Here is a 23,897-nt window from a genome sequence, read left to right on the forward strand (position 1 = left end):
GAGGGAGTCAGAGAAGGGGAAAATGAGTTGCACATCGTCAGCATAGATGAAATGCTTGATATGCAGGTTAGAGAGCAAGGTGGTAAGTGGAAGCATGTATATATTGAACAGGGTAGAGGAGAGGGACGAACCTTGGGGAACACCCTGGACCAGCCTGATGGGGTCCGATTCGTTATTATCAACTCGGACAGTAAAAGAGCGATTTTGGAGGTATGATTGTATCCAAGCGAGGGCAGTGCCAGAGATCCCAATACTCCTGAGGATCTTGAGGAGGACATCATGGTTGACTCTATCAAACGCAGCAGATATGTCAAGCATGGCGATCAGGTAAGAGGAACCTGAATCAGCACCTCTTATGAGAGTATCATGAAGGGAGAGCAGTAAGGTTTCAGTGCTAAGATGCTTTCTGAAACCGTGTTGAGTGGGTGGGAGGATATTGTTTTGTTCAAGGTGATCAGAGAGACGAGAGTTGACTAGTTTTTCAATGATTTTGGCTAGGAAGGGGAGGTTGGAGACAGGTCTGTAATTGGACAAGGCAGAGGGGTCAAGATTGGCTTTTTTGAGCAGTGGTTTTACTACTGCTTGTTTTAGGAAATTTGGGACTGTGCCATGCTCTAGAGAGCAGTTGATAATATTCGATAGGGGTTTTGCAATCACCTTGGGTATAGAAAGCAGGAGTTTCGTGGGAATGGTTTCAGAGGGATGTGATAAACCTAAGTCCTACGTATGGCGGCTTACCAAAGACACGACTGCATGCATTGCAGTATTTACAAAATTCTACAGCTAGATTGATAACAAGTTTCAAAATATGAACATATTACATCGATTTTGCAGAGAGTACACTGTTTACCAGTATCTCAGAGAATAAAATTTAAGTTATTGCTGTTAATTATGAATGTGGTCAAGGAAAATTCCACTAGCAACTTGGCAGGATTAGTAAGAAATTCTGTTTTAACAAGGGACGAGATCTGTCTCTCAGTGCTTGCTTGAGATTCCCAGTATGCATGCTATTGTTGTGTCGGAGGTGGACCCTTGGGCCGAGGTGGGGTTGACACAACCCATAGGTAGGGACCTACGGGTCCCCACCATTGGCAGGTGCAGTGGGCTGAGGTTAGAGGCCACTGGAGCTTCACCTATACCAGCCCTCGTTTCCCTTGGGTTGAGCCTTTGAGTGCTGGGGCCAGTAGGACTTAGGTGGGCCTCGAGTATAGTTAAGGGAGACAAGTGGTTCAACACAGAGACAGCAGTCAATAGGTGGCGTAGTCCTACCCTGGACTGGATTCGGTACAGGAGCATAGGCGCCGAAGGAACAGGAGAAAGCAGGAGGTGCCTAAATAAAGGCCAAGGCCTTGTAAGTCCATGTCCAGAGGATAGGTGAGAGGAGGCATCTCTGACAGGCTGGGATCAGAGCCGGCGGCAAGCAGTGGTCATGGCAAGCAACGTAGAACTCTGGACATGAAGGAGTCTGTAGCGTAGTCAATCAAGGCAAAGGTCAGGGCACGGAGAAGGCAGGCATAGTCAGACAAGGCAGAAGTCAAGGCGCGAAGCTCGCTGATAAGGGGCAGGGGGTATTGGTCTTTGCAGATTATGGCATTAGCCCTCTGTAATCAATACAAGGGCGTAGACCACCATCCTTTTTCCTAACAAAGAAAGGCAGGCATAACAGGGGTCAGGGCGTGAAGAAGGCTGGAGAGAAGCTGAAGAGTAGTCCGACATAGCGGAGGTCCGGGGTTGGAGAGAAGCTGAAGAATATTCAGACATAGCGGAGATCTGGGGCTGGAAAGGAGCTGAAGAGTAGTCAGGCGTAGCAAAGGTCCGGGGCTGGAGAGAAGCTGAAGAGTAGTCAGGCATAGCGGTGGTCAAATCCAAAGGATCAGTCCAACACATAGACAAAACAGGAATGAAGGAAACAGGAACCAGGAACCACTGGAAGCAGGAAATCAACAAAGAGATGATTCTAGGATCAGCAACGAGTACCCGGAGTACGAGGAGATCTGTTGCAGAGGCAACACTATGGAGCGAGGCCTGAGCCTAAATATATTGAAGAGTTTGACATCATCATTGTTAAGCGCTTAACATCATCCGGGGCCGCAGCCAAGTTTCCGCCGTGGGCCCTTCATAAGGTTCAGCGATGCGCGCGCATGCGCCTAGGGAGGGGCACAGCACCGGTAGCAGCGTCTCTCTGCAGGCCACGTGGAGAAGCCCAACGAGCAGTGGCATCTTGAGCTGCAGTACTGGGGACCATGGCAGAGCTGGAGGCACCGGGGTTGGCCTGAGGTCGGAGCCGGCGGCCCACTGCCGCCAGCGAGGAGGAACCAGGAGCTGGAGTCTGTCTAAGAAGGTGAGGGGGCCGCGCCGCGGGTCTGCCGTGGATGGCACATGTAACCGATATACATTTACATGAAATTTGTAATCGATCTATTTCATCAATTGGTCCCATATTGTGGAACTTAGGGTTATTTCTGACCCTAGGATCTTCCGAAAAAAATTAAAAGGGATCCTGTTTAAAGACGCTTTTATGGTTGATTTTTAAAGATGTTTTATGATGATGTTTTATTGTACAGCTGTTGTTTTATATGTTTGCACTCTGCTTAGCATTTTGTTGATATAGGTGGATATGTATGATAAATAATTAATAAATAAAGTAACTTTTTCTGTATTGTATTATAAATCATTACTGAAAGACCATGATTATGTTGTGGTGTTTAATATTGTGCACTGAATTTTATATTTTTTTTGTGCAGAAGTCCCCCAGGAGTATTCAGTTCTATCACCTGAGATGGCAAATTTTATATATAGCACTTACCAAGTTTGATGTCTCTGCTTCAACTATTGGATTGTGTTACCAAAGAAGCCAAGCAACTGGCTTTACCAAGTGATCAGTAAAGTGATGCTATTAATTTCCTTGACTGTACAGATTAAAATGACACATAACATGTTTGACTTGATAAGTTATTTTTCTAAATTTATAAACTTTTTAAAACCTTTTTCTTCTTGCTAGTTATTTTCCTTAGCTGGCTAAGAAATATTCAGGAAAAGTATGCAGTAAAACTCTAATAATAGCTTGCTATTTGCGTGAAAAAGGATGATGTATGTTTGGGGGTAATTTTGTAATATCTGCTTGAATCTAAAGGCAATTACCTGTGAACCTGACACCAAATTTCAAAGGGAAAGTATGTGCCTACTTTCCCCTTTGAAAATTATCCCACCAGAATGATTAGCATACAATTACACCTGCTAACTTATACATTATCCCACCAGAATGATCTGCATACAATTACACCTGCTAACTTGTACATTATCCCACCAGAATGATCTGCATACAATTACACCTGCTAACTTGCACATTATCCCACCAGAATGATCTGCATACAATTACACCTGCTAACTTGTACATTCTCCCACCAGAATGATCTGCATACAATTACACCTGCTAACTTGTACATTCTCCCACCAGAATGATCTGCATACAATTACACCTGCTAACTTGTACATTCTCCCACCAGAATGATCTGCATACAATTACACCTGCTAACTTGCACATTATCCCACCAGAATGATCTGCATACAATTACACCTGCTAACTTGTACATTATCCCACCAGAATGATCTGCATACAATTACACCTGCTAACTTGTACATTATCCCACCAGAATGATCTGCATACAATTACACCTGCTAACTTGTACATTATCCCACCAGAATGATCTGCATACAGTTACACCTGCTAACTTGTACATTATCCCACCAGAATGATCTGCATACAATTACACCTGCTAACTTGTACATTATCCCACCAGAATGATCTGCATACAATTACACCTGCTAACTTGTACATTATCCCACCAGAATGATCTGCATACAATTACACCTGCTAACTTGTACATTATCCCACCAGAATGATCTGCATATAATTACACCTGCTAACTTGTACATTATCCCACCAGAATGATCTGCATACAATTACACCTGCTAACTTGTACATTATCCCACCAGAATGATCTGCATACAATTACACCTGCTAACTTGTACAACTTTTATTTTTTTGGGGGGGAGGGGGACGGGATTTATGCACAAACTTTTGAAAATACAAAGTGCAAAGCTTGTCCCAAGAATACCCCTCCCTGCTCACTGTGGCTAGGTTTATGAGCATATTGGGCAGACAGACTGTAGAAATGGCTTTGAAAGTTTTACTGTATCTGTAATACGAAATCTCTGTGTACATGTAAAGTGGGATTATCTAGGATCCCTTTGATGGAAAACAAATTAATATTTTATAAGTTTAAAAAAATACCTGGAAGAAAATCTAGTGCTTTTCAATGAATATTATAGCCATCTACTTGATGCCATATTATGTAACCAGTTAGTTTGTTTAATGTAACTTCTACTCCTTCTTTTCCTCCTTCTTCCTCTCTGTTCTTGGTAAACTGATGTACGTACGAACTTCCGTATATAAAAGCTTTAAATAAATGAAATAAATAAAATATTGAGCTAAGGAAGAGAAGGATAGCAAGGATTTCAGTGTGTGCTTTAAGAGAAGTGTTTCAGTCCGCTTGAAATGTTGTGCGCTCTGCCAGCACTAAAGGGAAACCTTCAAAATTTGATTCGACATTAAGTTTGCTCTGGCTTACGATGTTCAGCTATATCTAAACTTATGTCAGAAAGAATTAAAGCAATACTCTCTAGGACAGTTTTATTAGAGACAGATTTTTAAAAATGACACAGTTTTTATTATGTTGCTGTGCAAAGCAGACACAATAACCTACACATACAGAATATAAATACCCCAAAATGGATTTATTTAAAAAATGATTGCTTACACTGAAGCATACAGAATATTAAAAAAAAACAAAAATTGCATACTCCAAACCACCAAGTTTGAAAATGTTAATATAGCAATACAGATCACAATATTACATATAAATGTACAGCAGTGGCATGAATTTCAATAGAACTGCTAGTGAGAGGAGCAGGAATGTGAAGTCAGAAATCATAGCCATCGTTTTCTTATAATTCAGTCTTCAGTAGTTTGAGGGCTTTAACCATGTTATTTTGTACTAGAAATGAAACACATAAGTAAAATATGTTAGCTGATGATCTATTCTGCACAGCTGTCAGCGTAAATTTAACAAAAGTTTTCTAAGAAATGACAAGCTAATGTTTGTGCAGGGTTGCTGATAGCTTGACATTCAGTGATATACCTTTTTCAAGCAATCCCTTTTTTTTTTTTGTATGCTTAGATAGTGAATACTTTGGCCTATGTACTGCATGTCATATTTATTGCATAGTGAGCCACTTGAGGACAATAAACTTGTGCCCAGGAGGGAAGGGTTAGGACAGCTGTCGTAGTTGGCAATTCAATCAATAGGAATGTAGAGAGCTGGGTGGCAGATGGACATGAGGATCACTTGGTAACTTCCCTGCCTGGTGCAAAGGTAAAATCCTCACGTATTGGATTTTAAAGGCGCCACCTATTGTTGTACATGTAGGTACCAATAAGAACGTGCCATACTGGGTCAGACCAAGGGTCCATCAAGCCCAGCATCCTGTTTCCAACAGTGGCCAATCCAGGCCATAAGAATCTGGCAAGTACCCAAACACTAAGTCTATTCCATGTTACCGTTGCTAGTTATAGCAGCAGTGGCTATTCTCTAAGTCAACTTAATTAATAGCAGGTAATGGACTTCTCCTCCAAGAACTATCATATCCCCCCTCAGTCATCTCTTCTCCAAGCTGAAAAGTCCTAACCTCTTTAGTCTTTCCTCATAGGGGAGCTGTTCCATTCTCCTTTTCATTTTGGTTGCTCTTCTCTGTACCTTCTTCATTGCAACTTTATCTTTTTTGAGATGCAGCGACCAGAATTGTACACAGAATTCAAGGTGCGGTCCCACCATGGAGCGATATAGAGGCATTATGACATTTTCCGTTTTATTAACCATTCCCTTCCTAATAATTCCTAACTTTCTGTTTGCTTTTTTGATTGCTGCAGCACACTGAGCCGATGATTTTAAAGTATTATCCACTATGTTGTCTAGATCTTTTTCCTGGGTGGTAGCTCCTAATATAGAACCTAACATCGTGTAACTATAGCAAGAATTATTTTTCCCTATATGCAACACCTTGCACTTGTCCACATTAAATTTCATCTGCCATTTGGATGCCCCATCTTCCAGTCTTGCAAGGTCCTCCTGTAATGTATCACAATCCATTTGTGATTTAATTACATAAAAACATAAAACATACTTTTGAAATGTTTTCCTGCAAATGCCAGAAGTCTAACAGAAATTAGAGATGTGGATTTGGCAACAGAATAATGGGAGATTTTGCTTACCTCAATATTGACTGGTTAATTGTCATTTCTAGGGTTTTAAAGATTTCTAAATGAAATAAGTGACTGCTTCATAGAGCAGCTGGCCAAGGAACTGAGAGAAGTGGGTATCTTAGACCTAATCCTTAGTGGACTGGAAACCTGCACTCTCAATGCTTTTCCTACTGTAAATTCAAAACTGCAAATTTATTTTAATTGCAATTGGTGCCTAAATTTGATTGTAATTTGTCTGTTGCTAAATTTTGATTGTAATCCAACTTGAGGCCATTCTTGTTAAAAGGCAGAATATCAAAGGTCTATAAATAAAAAAAATAATAATAATAGTGGAACACAGGATGCGGTGCAATAGGTAACAGTTGCGGAGCTACTTGGCAATAATTGATCATAATGCAATTGATTGAACTGGAGTTAGGACACTAAAGGTAAAGTACTGTTCTAGCATTCAACTTTCAAAAGGGATCCCATGATAAAACAAGGAAAACAGAAGAATCTAAAAGGTGCAGCTGCAAAGGTTAAGAGTTTACCTCAGGTGTAGACACTGTTTAAAAATACCATCCGGAGAGCCCAGACCAGATGCATTCCAAACATTAAAGAAAAGGTGAAAGGAAGACCCAATGACTGCTGGTGTGGTTAAAAGGTGAGGTTGAAGAGGCTTATTATAGCCAAAAGAACAACCTTCACAAATTGGAACGAGGACCCAAATGAAGAAAGTAGGAAAAGGCATAAGCAGGTACCGGCTTCATGGACCCTTGGTCTAACCCAGTATGGTGGTTCTTATGTTCTTAACTTTCGCCTCTCTGTGGTAAAGAGATTTTTCACAACTGTATCCTGGTTCAATGCTACATAAACTATTGGTGGGCCACTTTCTCTTCATTTCTATGTTATGACGTTAGTATTTTCTTGTACTATGGCCATCTAGTTTTCCCAGTATCTAACAAGGATGAAATACTAAGACCAATGTTTTAAAAGTAAATAAAATAAATGCTTTTTATTTCTCATGGTCACAATGAGTCTTTAACAAAGTTTGCCATATAAGCATATCACAATGTTAGCAACATAACATTGGCTATGGGGACTCTGTGGCTGGAACAATATCCGCTAGGTAACATTTGAGCATAGTGACTGAAGCCTTACTAGTAGTCACAATGGTACCACATTTCATGTCCTATTTAAATGTTACTTCATGCTCAACAGAGAAGAAATCTATATAATGCAAACTTGTAGCTAGATTCATCAAAACGTGTTGAGAGAGAGAGACTGAATGACTATCTACAAGGGCCTCATAGTAGTTACGTTTTTATATCTCTGTAGGAGGGCCACCTAATAGGTCAAGGTGAAGATTTGATGTCATTTGGAGTGAGGAAGGTCTCACAAAGATGAAATTATGGACAGGGTATGTTCAAGCTAGAGTGAGATAACATAGTACAAAATTTCATCTTTGTGAGACCTTCCTCACTCCAAATGACGTCAAATCTTCACCAAGGTGTACGTGCTTTTCATAGATCTCACTCTACATGCGAAACTGGCCCCTAAACCCAAAACCACCACCAACATCTCACCTCCACCTATTAGATGGCCTTACTATAGAGATATAAATAGGTGCACACAGTGAGGCCCCTTCCTGAGGCTCTCTCTCTCTCTACTCCACTCCACTCCCCCCCTCTCCCCTCTTCCCTCTCCCCTCTTCCCCTTCTCCATCCCCAAGCCCAGCAATGGCCAAAACACAATTCCAAAAAGGTATCGTGATTTGCGTTATGGCCATTTCATGCATATCGTACAGCCTAATGCCAGGAAGAAAGGTGTAGATATTTCCAGCGATAATATCCCTCATTTAACTAAATCCCACCCAAACTCCTCCCTGATCCCACCCCTCCAAAAAATTTGCATCCATACGATGCGTTATGAAAAATAATGCATGTGTTAACAAATTATCGGAGATGTTAACACCATAATGCATTTTGATGGCCATCCAATTTTTGTAAGTTTCACTCTATATCAGAGATAACATACTGGAAAATAAAAGTTTCATCCAGTTTCTCTTTCTTGGCAGGTGGGAGGAGGGATATTTATTGCAACTAATTAACATGCAAAAAATGTCTAAGTATCTTGCCAAAGTTCCCAGACAGACATCAATTTATATTTCTATATTGAGTATAAAATACTTACACAGGTCACAATCATTAGGCTCATAGGTGTAGAGATGGTTTGAGTACTTCCCAGCAATATCTGCTCTCACTGTCATAGATGGATCTGTGAGGAAATAAAAAAATAAAAAACACAAAACACAAGAGCTGGTCAATGCACAGTTTTCCAATGTATTTGGGTAAAGTAGGGTTGTAGCCATGCCAATCTACTTGAATTCATGGAAATAAAAGTCAACAGACAAAATATTTAAGGCAATATGGTTTTCATGGACTAACTTACACAAGAAATATAGTGGAGTTAGTTCAAAAAGCCAAAAAGGAATCACCTTAAACCATTTTGTTTGTTGACCTTTATTGCAATGTATTTGGCACGGAAGTGGCAGCAGCGCTTGGGGTAACTCATCTGCTGTACAATAACTCGAGTTGCGTGGGGGCACTAGGCAATAACTGCTGAAGATGTCCACATGAAAAGCCAAGGTTGGGTCAGATCAGTGACAGCAGCAGGGAAGCCTCTGTTGAAATCCTGTGCCTGGCTCCTGTACTGATGGGGGGAGGGAGAATGCTCACAGCTCTGGAAGGTAAGGTGTTCCTTTCCTTGCAGACTTGAGGGGCGTGTGTAAGGGATTCTGGAGGGAACTGTGTTCTCTACTCCCTTGCCAAGGGCTGCTGTGATGGCTGGGGATAGGAAGGAGGAAGGGGGAAGGGGGGGGAGGGGAGAAGAGAGGGTAAAAGAATTTTAAATGGGAAAAAAACCTGGAAAGTTGTGAATGAAGGCTTGTGGATTTTTAATGTGGTAGAAGCATGAGGAAATAGGAGGAAATTGGGCCTCTTCTCCCCCCCCCCCCCCCCAGTAAATGTTGGGCAGTATTTTAAAAACGTTAAAGAATATCCAAAGCCAAAAATGCTTGAGAATACAAAAGCATGCACTGTACAACAAAACATTGCTTCTGCTCATCCTTAAAATGTTCTATTTTTTTTTTATAAGCAGTCTTGATCTGAGAATCAAGACCTTTTTTTGTTTTTACAAATTTTCCAAAAAGAATTACTATTGAATATTTCTAAGTACCTGAAAGAGCATAATAAGGTATAAAAATATAGTACATTGCATTAAATAATCAAAATAGGGAACATACAGTCCCAGCTATAAAATAATAGGGATGTGAATCGTTTTAGGACGATTAAAATTATCGTCCGATAATTTTAATATCGTCTTAAACCGTTATGGAACACAATACAATAGAGATTCTAACGATTTATCGTTATAAATCATTAGAATCGTGAGCTGGCACACTAAAACCCCCTAAAACCCACCCCCGACCCTTTAAATTAAATCCCCCACCCTCCCGAACCCCCCCCCCCCAATGACTTAAATAACCTGCGGGTCCAGCGGCGGTCCGGAACGGCAGCGGTCCGGAACGGGCTCCTGCTACTGAATCTTGTTGTCTTCAGCCGGCGCCATTTTCCAAATGGCGCCGAAAATGGCGGCGGCCATAGACGAACACGATTGGACGGCAGGAGGTCCTTCCGGACCCCCGCTGGACTTTTGGCAAGTCTTGTGGGGGTCAGGAGGCCCCCCCCCCAAGCTGGCCAAAAGTTCCTGGAGGTCCAGCGGGGGTCAGGGAGCGATTTCCCGCCGCGAATCGTTTTCGTACGGAAAATGGCGCCGGCCATACGCGTATGGCCGGCGCCATTTTCCGTACGGAAAATGGCGCCGGCAGGAGATCGACTGCAGGAGGTCGTTCAGCGAGGGTTCCGGCGCCTCGCTGAACGACCTCCTGCAGTCGATCTCCTGCCGGCGCCATTTTCCGTACGAAAACGATTCGCGGCGGGAAATCGCTCCCTGACCCCCGCTGGACCTCCAGGAACTTTTGGCCAGCTTGGGGGGGGGCCTCCTGACCCCCACAAGACTTGCCAAAAGTCCAGCGGGGGTCCGGAAGGACCTCCTGCCGTCCAATCGTGTTCGTCTATGGCCGCCGCCATTTTTCGGCGCCATTTTGGAAAATGGCGCCGGCTGAAGACAACAAGATTCAGTAGCAGGAGCCCGTTCCGGACCGCTGCCGTTCCGGACCGCCGCTGGACCCGCAGGTTATTTAAGTCATTGGGGGGGGGGGGGTTCGGGAGGGTGGGGGATTTAATTTAAAGGGTCGGGGGTGGGTTTTAGGGGGTTTTAATGTGCCGGTTTTGCGATTTTACGTTTTTTTGATTTTTCACGATATTTTACCCCCCCAAACGGCAACAATACGATTCCCTCCCCCTCCCAGCCGAAATCGATCGTTGGACACGATTCACATCCCTATAAAATAATACAGGCACAATAACAGCTTAAATCAGCTAGACAAGAAAGCCAAATTAGCTATCATTGTGCCTGTGTTGACTAGCCCATATTTAGCTTGCTTTAAAAGGTGAATTTTAAAAGCCCAGAGCGCGCATAAATTAGAAGATGTGTGCACAAGTTGGGCTTACGAGCGCTGAGCGGATTTTAAAAGCTGCCAAAATATATGCATATCCCTCGCAGCATGCACATCTCAAAAGTTTTCAAAAAGGGGTGGGGTGTAGTCTGGATGGGGGATGGGTGTTTCGGGATGTGAACCAGAGATGCGCCTGCTCGTGCATCCAGATCCCCTGCTGTGTAAGTTTATTTCCGCTATGGAGGAGGTGTAAGTTATAAAGCACAGAAAATTAGGCAGATCTGCGGGGGGGTTTTTTAAGGGTCTTGGCTAACTGGGAGGAGAGAAGGCTATTAAACTGAGGGGGTGGGGTGTGGTGGGGTGGAGAACCTTTCCCTTAATTGAATGACCCTTGGATGAACTTATTTAACTAGTATTGGCTTCTGTTTGCGTCACTTTTAAAATCCCCCGACTTACAAGGTAGAAGCAGGATTTGTGTGCACATGTCCACACCACTTAAAATTAAGTGCAAATGGGCGCACAGCCAGGATATTTTATAACATGCACAAATATGGTATAAAATGGCTGCATCTCTGGGCGCCGGTTTAAAAGTTACCATCTAAACTTGTAGTATTTTTGCTCAAATTCATTTTGAGTGAATTTAATAAATGTGGAATGTAAATCGAAATAAACTAAAATTATGATAGCCAAACTGAAGATTATAATTTGGTTCTATATGCCAAAATGTCAGGTAAACTGTAAGAATATGTACAACAGAGAAATTAAGGGGTAGATTTTAAAAGGTGGGCGCGTGCGTGTCCATGTGTGCGCGCTTCCCAGCGCGCACACATGGACACATTGACTTTATAAAATGTGCGCATATGCGCACCAGATTTTGTAATCCGCAAGCACATTTGCAGTGTCGTGCGCAGGGGGGGGGGCCCCTAATTTTTAAAAAGTAGGCGCGGCGACGAGATCGGGCCTCTCCCAGTTCCCTCCCAGTGCGCTCCAATTAAGGAGCGCACTGGGAGGGAACTTTCTAACCCACCTACCTAACCTCCCTTCTCCTCTCCTCCCCACCCCCTATCCCTATCCTATATAAACCCCGCTTGCGCGCATCGGCAGCCTGCTAGCTCACACTTCCCTGGCACAGCGGCAAATGACTGCTGTACTGGCCAGCCCCGCCCCCCCCCCCCCCCAGACCACCCCTTTCTCTGGGCCGGCACTTCGGCGCATAACGGGGGTTACGCGTGTGGTCGGGCCCTGTTGAAAATATGTGCGGTGCACACAAGGCCCGGCCACACGCGTAACCCCCGATTTTTACATGTGTGGCCTTTTAAAAATTCAGGCGTAAGTCGAATAAGAGACTGATTAGCTAAAAGGTCAATTTTAAAAGCCTTGCACATGCAAAAACGACCACAAACACGTGTAAGTGGCAGGTACGCAAATTTTAAATAACTGGGAAGTACATGCAAACATTGAGGTATATGTGCCCAGAAAAAGGGGCAGGGCATGGGTGTTCCAGAGGCGGGGCCAGCACTGACGCACGTAACTCCAAACTTTCCCTCAGCACCACTTTACTGAGAGAGATTAAGAGAGAGAGAGACTTACGGGTGAGTTTTCAAAAGCCAGCATGCGCCATTACCGGGAGATACACGCTTGGCCGGGCTGCGTGCACGCCCCGGGCATTTTCAAAGGTCCCTGGCCATGCGCGTAACTCCCAGAACATGCGGAAGAGCCAGCAAAATAAAAAAGGGGTGGGCCAGGGGAAGGTCTGGGCCAGGCATGAGTGGGCCGGGACAGTGCCATTAGGCGCTGTCCTGCTGAGGCGCGCACCAGCAGCCTGCTGGCCCCGCAACTTACTACTGCTCAGGAGAGCAGGTAGGTTTTGCAACAAAAAATACATAGCCGCATGGAGGGGTTTTAGGGGTCGGGGTGGAGAGGGGAAAAGGGAGGTAGGGTAGATGAGGGTTTTAGTAAGTTCCCTCCCAGTCCGTTCCTTTATTGGAGTAGACTGGGAGGGAACTGGGGAAAGGCCCGATTATGTCACCACACGGATGTTACAGAATCCCCCCCCCTTACAAGTGCGAGTCGTCACTCACATGCACATGTGCGTGCCAACCTAAAATCAGGTGCGGATTTGTAACATATGTGCATCGGTGCATGCATGTTATAAAATTGGCGTGTCCAGGTGCGCACACCGGGAACCGTGCTCACATGGACATCCGCGCGCGAGTTTAAAAATTCACCTTCATTTAGAGTTCAGTCTGATACTTAATATATGGACCATTATAAGGGGGCACTTTGATTTGTGGTGACTTTTCGGGAGGTGGGTTGGGGTTAGCGGGGTGGTGTTACAGACACATTCAGAGGTATCCATTGTAAAATTGACATCGTTAAAGGATTTTTTACTTTATAAGTGATGACAATTCTAAAATGAATTGATTTGTACACTGCAGTCTCTGCCAGCTGCATTGTAGAAATCAATTCCTTTTCATCACTTATAAGGTCTAAAATTCTTTAACGATGTCAGTTTTTCAATGGATACCTCTGAATGTGTCTGTAACACCTCCCCGCTAACCCCAACCCACCTCCCGAAAAGTCACCACAAATCAAAGTGCTCCCTTCCAATGGTCCATATATAAAGTATCAGACTGAACCCTATGAAGAGTCTCTTGTTCTCTCTCTCGCTCTCCCCCTGATGTTCACTGAGCTCCTGAACCTAACGAGGAGCTGTAGCAAAGTTGTGTCGCCGCACGCATGTTATAAAATACAATACGTGTGTGCCCGATTTTATATCGGTGCAGACGGGTTGCGACTCACGCAAGCAAGGGGGAGGCATTTAAAAAAAAAAAAACAACAAACCAAACCAACCATGCAGCAATGCAATGGCACCATTCCCAGTTCCCTCCCAGCCCACTCCAATTAACTATTAGAATTTATTTTTGTTTTAAAACTTACAGGGCCTAATGGCTGCTGTCCCTGCCAGTCCCCCCGCCCCACCCCTTTCACAGAGCCCAGCACCTCTGCACATACAGAAGACAGGCGCATAGCCGGGCTGTTTTGAAAATGCGCTCGGTGCACGCAAGGCCCGGCCACGCGCGTATCTCCTGGTATTTGCACGCACCGGGTTCTGAAAATTTACCCGTTAGTGAATTAGGCCCTAGGTGATGGTGATGGTGACTGTGGATGAAAGATCCAGTTTGGTTGTTGTGGCAGTTGTGGCAGAGGTTGTGAATGGGAAGGGAGTTGTTGGGAGAATTGTATTTACTTTTGTAATATGAGCTGCTTCTAACTTTGACTCAAGGAGACTTTCATTAGATCTCAGCTCTAGAGACCTGACTCAAGGAGCCTAAATCAACCATGAGTCAACATGTTGAGTTGATAGAACATAAGGGTAGGCCTCGTGGGTCGCTGTCTTGTGAAAGAAGGAACCCATATAAGAAGCTGCTCATGGTCAATACCCTCCTTCTAGTGTGGGGCACATAGCTGAGAGGGAGGATTAAAAAGAGTCAGCATCCTCTTCAATTTCCTTTATAGGAGATGACAAATTGTAGCAACAGCACTAAGCATTTGCAAATGACCCACTGTGAGGAAGTGATTCAACCGAGGAGGAGCGTATTAATTATTCAAAATTACTGAACTACAACCTAAAAATTCCCCAAATTAAACTGTCTCAGTTGGACAAGGAACAGCACTTCTGGTCTAGACACAGCAACTCTACAGTTGAGCCAAAAGGACTTCCTCCTACTTAGTGAGATGTAGAAGCTCTGCTATCTTTCCTCATCTACAAGTATTATCTTGGGTTCATTACACCATTTGACCAGATTATGGAAATTAAGGATCCTTCAAAAGTGAATTTTCTCTTTTTATGAATAATCTCACTTGAAATTACAACTAGGATTGCCCGGTTTCTTTTGATATGTGTGTCACATTATCTTGAAAACATAAAATACTTGCCCACAAAGATGACCTTAGGAACATACTGGCCATCAAGTGCGAGGTTCTTGTCTACTGGATCATGCTGAAATTAGAAATGATTGTAACATTAGAAATGTAGAATGATTGTAAATTATGTTGGTAAACCAAATGAGTACAAAGTTCTGTTTAACCTTAATTGTATTTATATTACTAAACTAACAAGTAAGGGAGAAGGAATAGTCTAGTGGTTAGAGCAGTGGGCTACAAACCAGGAGACCAGCATTCAAGTCCTGCTGTCGCTCCTTGTGACCTTGGGCAAGTCACTTTACCCTCCATTGCCTCAGGTACAAAACTTAGATTGTAAGCCCTCTGGGGAAAGGGAAATACCTACAGTACCTGAATGTAAACCGGTGTGATATCTCAGATCAAATGTTGGTATATAAAAATAATAAATAAGTAAGAGTCTGAAATAAAATCACCCAGTCATCATTAACAATAGGCATGGTATATTACCTAGTCTACAATTATCAGTGCAAACATTTGTGTGTGGAATCTGCACATTCCTCTTTATAACAGAAAGCAATCAGGTGGCTTTAGTTAAAGGAAATAAATATGAAAATGTTTTAGCCCATGGCTAGATTGACTAAATAACTCCATATAGCCAGAGATAAAAGATGGGGGAAATCAGAATAAATCCTATGTGGGCAATGTATTTTTATTTATTTTTTTACATTTGTTGTACAGATAAATTGTTTGGATATTTTGGAGCCTGGAGAATTAATTCAGTTGCCATACCAACTAAAGTTCTGTGGGTCCCAAATCACCTGGCTACCTGTACTCTAACTTTCTTATTAAATTGGTAAGCGCTATAAAAGGTGAATTTTAAAAGCCTGGCACGCGCCAAAACTGGGAAATATGCCGAGCGAATTTCAAAAGTCACTTGTGTACGCGCATATCTCCTGGTATGTGCACAAGTGAGAGAGCCCAAAAAAGGGGCTGGGCATGAGCAAAGGGTGGGATATGGGTGTTCTGATACTTTAACATGAAATGTGCGTGTAAATAATATTCATGCACACAAAGCACACGCTGGGGTCCCCTGCTGGGTAACTTTACTACTGCTATAGATGGCATGTAAGTGACCAAAAAAAAAAGCTAGACTAGTCAGTGGGGTTTTAAGGGTTGGAGCTAACAAGGGGAAGGGAGGCTAATAACCTAAGGGGGTTTGGAAGTCCTATCCCTTAACTGAGCAAACAACAAATGAACTGGGAAAACTAGTAATGATGTTAGAATGTGTCCCTTATAAAATTCTCCCACTTATGCGGTAGAGGTGGCATTTGCGCGCACATGCGCGTGTCCATATAAAATTGTGTGCACATGTACACGCATTGAGCCTATTTTATACCATGGATACCTATACGCACATATACGTATGTTATAAAAGCACCAGGTTCTATGGTGCAAGCTGGTATTTGTGCGTATATATGCGCCCACGCACCAGTATCAAAGTTACTGTCTAAATGCCTTATTTAATTAGGGATACTTCTCTTGCTAGTTGCTTGAATGTGCTCAGATATGTTCATATATTTGGCAACAGACATGAGGAGAAGAGAGGCAAAAAAAAAAAAAGTTATATGAACAAGACAGGACACTGAAGTCAACAGGACCTTCCTTACTGGATCCTTTGTCTTTTTGGAATATTTAATATGGGAAGTCTATGATGAGCTCTTGACTTTTAAGCAAGATACTTTTTGTATTAATGAAACCTAAATTTTATTTCCAGATATACAGTATTAGCTGCTGGAGCAAACACGCTGCATCATTCTTCAAAATGCAATATGGCTTTAACGCATGCAATCAGCACCATAACGCATGGCGCAATGCTAATTTTTTAAAGGGGAAGAATTGGGGAGGAGTTGGGGGGGGGGGGATTTCCACAAAAGTGGGCTGGCTTTGCAAAGTGTGAAGCCATAACGCATGATATCGCACAGATTTAACGCCGAAAATAAGGACACCTTTTTCGATAGCGTTAAGCTGTGCGATATCATGCATTATGCCCATAACACAATTTGCGATTTTTTTCACAAATTCCGTTTTGGGCATTTTTAGGCTGGGGAAGGGCCTGTGATATGGAGGAGAGGGGGGGGGGGGGGGGGGGGAAGGGCCTGAGATGAGGGAAAGAGGAAGGAAAGAGCAAACGAAAAAGAGAGAGAGTACACCTATGGTGGTGGCACTATACTAAGCAGCTATTTATGCTACTATAGGAGGCCCACCTAGTAACTCGGGGTGAGGTTTAGGTAGTAGTGTGGGGGTTAGGGGCCACTTTTACATACAGCGTGAGACATAAGAACTGAACAGTACACTCTTGTGAAGATTTGATGTCCTTCGGAGTGAGGAAACTTTCACAAAGATGAGATTTGTACAATGTTCTCTCAACCTAGCTTGATGTTACCCAGGTAGAAAGTCCATCAAGCTAGGTTGAGAGAACATTGTACAAATCTCATTCAGGCCAATTCAGTAAAGTCCGCGGGAGAGCGGACAAACACCATCGGCTGTCAGTGGGTTTGACAGCCGACGCTCAATTTTGCCGGCGTTGGTTCTCGAGCCCGCTGACAGCTACGGGCTCGGAAACCGGACGCCGGCAAAATTGAGCGTCCGGTTTTCGGTCCGACAGCCGCAGGCCGAATTCAAATTTTTTTTTTTTACTTTTTTTACTCTTCAGGACCTCGGACTTAATATCGCCATGATATTAAGTCCGAGGGTACACAGAAAAGCAGTTTTTACTGCTTTTCTGTGCACTTTCCCGGTGCTGGAAGAAATTAGCACCTACCTTTGGGTCAGCGCTAATTTCTGAAAGTAAAATGTGCGGCTTGGCTGCACATTTTACTTTCTGTATCGCGCGGGCATACCTAATAGGGCCATCAACATGCATTTGCATGTTGAGGGCCCTATTAGGTGCTGCGGGTTGGACGCGCGTTTTCCTCCCCTTACTGAATAAGGGGTAAGGGAAAACGTGAGTCCAAGGGCAGGCTAACAGTGCACTGTACTGTATCAGTCTGATTGTTAGCCTGAGGTAAATGTTGCTGAATTTTAATGATGAATGCATGTGAAGGGGACAGAAACTAATTTTGGACTAGCCATTTAGTAAACTAGTTTGTATTAAGATTAATAGTTTGTATGCAAACAGGGAAAACTTTAAGCAAATAATGTAAGCAATAATGTAAATAAGTACATAAATATATTTATTTTTTATATATTATAATAATAAATATAAAATAATAAATTAAAAATATAAATAAATAAAGTGGATAAAGTAAATAATGAAAGTAAATAAACTGTAATGAAACTTACAATAACATTTAGAAGAATAAATTCTGTTGCTAATTTCTGAATGCCTTTGTGTTCAGCAAAAGCTTTCTTCAGAGCTGCAAAGAAATATTCAGTTAATCCTGTTGTCCTTTTTTGTCTTGCTTTATGGCCACAGATCATAACTTGAATGGAAAAATATTTTGACCTCATCACATTTGAAATATGTTTATTGTGTTAAAATAATAATAATAAAGCCACTTATGATTCTTTGTTAAATTATGTTTGTCTAAATGTATAATAATTTTTCAGGCAGCTAGAAAATGCTTCACCAATTTTTAAAAAAGATGCTTGCATATAATGGAGGTAGTACATGCATATCTATCTCATATTTATTGTGGCTATCCTGAAAACCAAGCCTGTTTGTAGCTCTGGAGGACTAGAGTTATCCACTCATGTGCCAATTAATTCTTCTTCATATGAAACAAGAATCTTTGCAGACTGTTATACCTTTTTGTGGTCCAGCATAAGAATTATGTAAAAACATTGTTACATGTATGCTTATGAGGCCTTTCTTCAGATATACAAGCAGCAGTCAAAAGATCATGGCTAACCCACTATATATATGTATTAGAGATGAGCTTCATTTTTCTGGGTCGGGTCAGGTTTCAATTCGGGTGCTTCGTGGGAAAACTCGTTTTCCCACGGATAGTTTTTCTGCAAAAATGAAGCTGAAACCCGAACCCGGAAAAACGAATAAAAAACCCCCCCACCCCAACCCTTCAATTTTACTTTGTTACAACCCCCCCATCATCCTGATCCCTCCCCAAGACTTACTAAAAGCCCTGGTAGTCCAGCGGGGTCCTGCGAGCATTCTCTCCCTCTGGGCTGTCGGGCTTGCTACAAATCAAAATGGTGCCGATGGCCCTTTGCCCTTACGATGTCACAGGGACTACCAGTGCCATTGGTCGGCCCCTGTCACATGGTAGGAGTAATGGATGGCCGGTACCATCTTGTGCTCCTACCATGTAGGAGGGGCCAACCAATGGCACTGGTAGCCCCTGTGACATAGTAAGGGCAAAGGCTATCGGCACCATTTTGAATACTGGCAGTCGACAGCCTGAGTGCAGGAGATCGCTCCAGGACCGATGCTGGACCACCAGGGACTTTTGGAAAGTCTTGGGGGTATTCAAAATGGCGCCGATTGCTTTTGCCCATACTATGTCACAGGGGCTACCGGTGCCATTGGTCGGCCCCTGTCACATGGTAGGAACACAAGATGGCGCTGGCCTTCCATTGCTCCTACCATGTGAGAGGGGCCGACCAATGGCACCGGTAGCCCCTGTGACATAGTAAGGGCAAAGGCTATTGGCGCCATTTTGAATACTGGCAGTTGACAGCCCAAGTGCAGGAGATTGCTCTAGGACCCACGCTGGACCACCAGGGACTTTTGGCAAGTCTTGGGGGTATTCAAAATGGCGCCGATAGCTTTTGCCCATACTATGTCAAAGGGGCTACCGTTGCCATTGGCCGGCTCCTGTCACATGGTAGGAGCACAAGATGGCACCAGCCTTCCATTGCTTCTACCATGTGACGGGGCTGATCAATGGCACTGGTAGCCCCTGTGACATCGTAAGGGCAAAGGGCCATCGGCGCCATTTTGATTCGGAGCAGGCTCGACAGACCAATGGCCCGGAGGGAGAGATTGCTCGTGAGACCCCGCGGGACCACCAGGGCTTTTAGTAAGTCTTGGGGAGGGATTGGGATGGTGGTGGTGGGGGGGGGGGGGGGGGGGGTGGTTTGTAACAAAGTAAAATTGAAGGGTTGGGGTGTTTTTTTGTTTTTTTTTTTAATAAATGTGCCCCTCTCCCCCGTACTAACCCGAAAAATGAATTTTCCCCAAAGTTTGGGTAAAATCCGTGTCGGGGTTCGAGCCCCCCAAATCACAACGAATTAGTGATAAACTAATGCACATCTCTAATATATATATATATTGTGGCCATTCACATTGACCCTAATTCTGTTTATGATCTGTGTGCAAGAGCTTCACATGCTGGCAAAGGATAACTTATGGCAGTGAATGAATTACTTGTAAGAAAGAGAATACATGACTCTACAAAATTATTTATTCAGTTCTACTCATCTTGTACTTCAATTTATTCAAGATACGTAATCTTGTTAAAATTGCATTTTTATAATCAAAACTTGGATTTCAGACCATTTTTCATGCTGAGCTTTTTATTCTACAGTAAGATAACACTATGAGCTTTTTTTCTTCCTGCAGACATGTCACATGGCTTACTTTGCCACATGGGTATAGAATATTCAAATTAAATAAGCCAAGAACTCCCAGTAATAAGGTGAATTTTAAAAGCCCGACGCATTCTTCAATCAAGAGATGCACTGTGCACTGAGCGGATTTTAAGTCACCCAGATATGTGCACAAATGCTACTGCACACACACATCTCAGAGCTTCTGAAAAGGGGTTGTGGGCATTCCAGGATTTGAACCTGAAATTTGTGTGAAAATACTTATGCGCACTGGTACACGCTGGTGCCCTGCAGCGCAACTTGACTTCTGCTGTGGATAGCAGATCAGTGGGGTTTTAAGGGTTGGAGTTAATAGGGGGAAGGATGGCTATTAAACCAAGGGGGTTTGGAAGACCGATTCCTTAACTGGGCAAACTGGGAACAAACCTGCAAAACTGTCAATGGTGTCGGTATGCGTCCCTTTTAAAAAATACCCCACTTATGCAGTAGAAATGGGATTTTCATGCACATGTGCATGCCCACTTAAAATTCAGCGCATGTGGGCAAGCAGCCAGCCTGTTTTATAACACGCGCATATGTTATAAAATAGCCGTGTCCCTGGACGCGGGCTGACGAAAGTGCGCATGTGTGCCTGCGTACTGTTATGAAAATTATCACCCTAATCACTATTGACCAAGCTTCAGTCCCCCCTCAAACAGAGCACACATTTGATGGTGGCATAACCTCTTTTGTTTTAAAAAATGAAAAACCATGCAGAAAAGAGGATTTCAATGAGTTTGTCATTAGGAAATAGCCAAGACTGTGCATTGTGCCAGGGAGATCAGGACCATTTCTTTTTAAAATCATAAACAAAATTCAATAAGTTAAATATTTTACCTTTAGAGTGGGGGCAGTCTTCACGGTGGTTGATAAGCATCAGCGGTTTATTGCTTGAAGGGAAAGAAAAGGACACGATGCATTATTTTATGCATCAGCTGGAAATATGTAAAGGAGCTCCTGTCCTCAGTTAAGACCCTGATGTTATCCCACCTTTGAGACTTTAGATCAGTGTCCTGATTTGCCTGACTGTCTATCTTGACTAGGCTATAAGCTCCTTAGAGCAGGGACTATACAGTGCTGCATGCTTTGCGTTAGCAGATTAGGACGCATGCTGAGATGTTACTTCAGAGCTGCAATCTTAAAGCACAATGATTATCGTTGAGCTTCATGCTCAGGTTCCTGTACCTTGATTTCAGGCATATTTTAATGGTACAGTAGATGGCACTATGTGTACAACATCTTCTTTACAAAGAAACAGATTACTATGTAAATAATATTTACCTGCTCCTGGCTTTGTACAAGGCTTCCTCATATGTCTGAACCCATTCCAGGTCGTCTCCCCACCCTGTAGGAAAATGACAAAAGAGCAATTTTACTAAAGAAAGGCAGTCACACCATCAGTGCAGTGTTTCATAGAACATGTCAGTCATGCATTTTAAAAACACGTCTGTGGGATGAAAGCCGAGTGCTGCACTGGAGATACTGCTCGATTTATAAACTGGAGAAAGAAATACAGACATATTCCAGATTGACACAACATCAGGGATAGGAAAGAAGCTTCAGAAAGGACATGTTCAAAAGGTTGTGAGATCCAGTCTGGTAAGTAACAAAAAAAAAAAAAAAAGAAAGAAAGAAATTGTAAACTAAGGGGAGGTGAAAGAGGGTCAGGAGGGGGCGGAGCAACAAACGAGAATACTAAGAGAAGTTCTTACCCCTGGAGAGAGTCTGAGGTTTTTTGAGCACCAGCTTTTTGGCACTGTCTTTGCCTAGGATGTCTTTGGCCAGGCTATGGGAGACAGCCACAAGCAGCAGAAACACTGACATATATCCCTTTTCCATGGTGGGCAAGTGCTGAAAGTGCCATTAAAAAAAAAGAAAATGTAACGTCTTGCCAACTCTGAAAACCTGTGAAGTCCAAACACTTGACATGCTGCCTGAGCTACCTTTAATTTATACATTGTTTCCCCCCAGGAGACCCAAGATACTTTCTTGGTCACAACCATTTCCAAAACACAGAAACTGAAAAACTGAGCAGAGCGAGATTTACAAGTAGAATATACTATATATGCTGCTGAGGATGCAAGCATGTTCTCAGATGGAGGGAAGCTCACTGCTAAGGGTCATTTTTTTTTGGTATATGAATCATGAACTACCTACCTGTGTAACAGCAGCTATCAATTTCACTAACTGCAGAATATTCTGCTTGGTATTTCATTTAGCTTATTTGCTCAAAAACAGCAAAGCACGGTTTAAGTTTGTGACATAAATATTCACAAAATGCTCATTATAGTACATTTCTGGAGGTTATACAGAAGAGTGATTTTTTTGTTTGTTTGTTTTTTCTATCAATAACGTTGGGATGAGTTTATTTTTATATGCTACAAATCAATCAATTAAAAGAAAATGTGTCCCAGCATAATGTTAAATCTAAAACAAAAGTCAGTATCATGAACTGAGCTGAATAGTAAGCAAACGGAGCCTTTGTTGTACATGTTCATTCAAAATGTATTGTCCTGTAGACAAATCCTCACACATATCCCTTTCCCCCAAACCATGTAAGAACTACTAGAAGGTCTTAGGAAAAGTGTTGCTTGCTTGGTGGGCTTTAAAAGTTAATAAACAAAACATAAAGACTATGAAGAGGTTATAAATTACTCTTGTTATCTCCCCTCCATAAGAAGACTGAGTAGCATTTAATTTCACATTTCCTCATTCCTCTTTTCTAGAGTCCATTCTCTTCCGCTTTCAGATACTAACTTCCATGGGCTAAGCTAAGGAGCTGAAAGATACCAATAGTCGTAGTGACTCAAGTTTAAAGTTTCATCTTAGCAAGTGCATTTCTGGCAGAGAAGCACCAGTCTTACCTTTTCTTCCAGAGCTAGGGAAGTGTTTCAGGTCTGAATGCTTAGCAGTGTGATAAAAGATCCTCTATTTATACACCTTGGCGCACCTTATCCCCACCCTCCAGCCCTGCATTTGAATGATGCTGACAAAGCCCCCTTTTCTTTAGTCCAGTTTTACAGGCAAATTCTTGAAACAAAAAGTAACTTTCCATTATGCCAACAAAAGAATCAAGTTCTCAGGTTTACCAAAAAGATATGTTTTCCTTTATTTATGGTGTTAATAAAACGTATAAGGGGTATGGCAAGAATCCAAGTACAGGTAAGCTTAAATGCAGGTTTCTGATTTGCCCAAAGGCTGATTTGTCTCTGTGTGATTGGAGGAAACGTTTGCCAAAGGCAAGTTTCTTATATTTCTGTGTGAAAAGAAGACTGATGATTCAGAGCTTGGGTCTCTGTTTGTTCAAATATGAAACAATTACAGATGCATAACTTTGATTAATAGTTCTTTGATCTTTAAATGTATTACCTTAATGTGAGATGTGAGATTATTACCTAAATTTGAGTTTGATGTGATTTGAATTATTAACTTATACCCTGCTTTTCCAATTCAAATTGCTCAAAGTGGGTGAGAGAACAAGTTAAAAAAACAGTATCTTTATGT

At 42.6% G+C, this 23,897-nt stretch overlaps 1 protein-coding gene across 1 annotated transcript; it reads right to left on the minus strand.

The window, feature by feature from the left end:
- Positions 1-4,679: 4,679 nt before the first annotated feature.
- Positions 4,680-23,360, minus strand: LOC115084319 (anterior gradient protein 2-A-like). The gene is made up of 8 exons (XM_029589031.1): positions 23,258-23,360; positions 22,106-22,244; positions 21,675-21,738; positions 21,231-21,283; positions 18,129-18,202; positions 14,820-14,883; positions 8,495-8,578; positions 4,680-5,057 (listed from the first exon to the last, which is right to left on the minus strand). The coding sequence occupies exons 2-8, from the start codon at positions 22,230-22,232 to the stop codon at positions 5,008-5,010; spliced, it is 516 nt and encodes a 171-aa protein (XP_029444891.1). The 5' UTR covers positions 22,233-22,244; positions 23,258-23,360; the 3' UTR covers positions 4,680-5,007.
- Positions 23,361-23,897: the final 537 nt, after the last annotated feature.

Source organism: Rhinatrema bivittatum, chromosome 2, assembly GCF_901001135.1.
Source record: "Rhinatrema bivittatum chromosome 2, aRhiBiv1.1, whole genome shotgun sequence".
NCBI lineage: Eukaryota > Metazoa > Chordata > Amphibia > Gymnophiona > Rhinatrematidae > Rhinatrema > Rhinatrema bivittatum.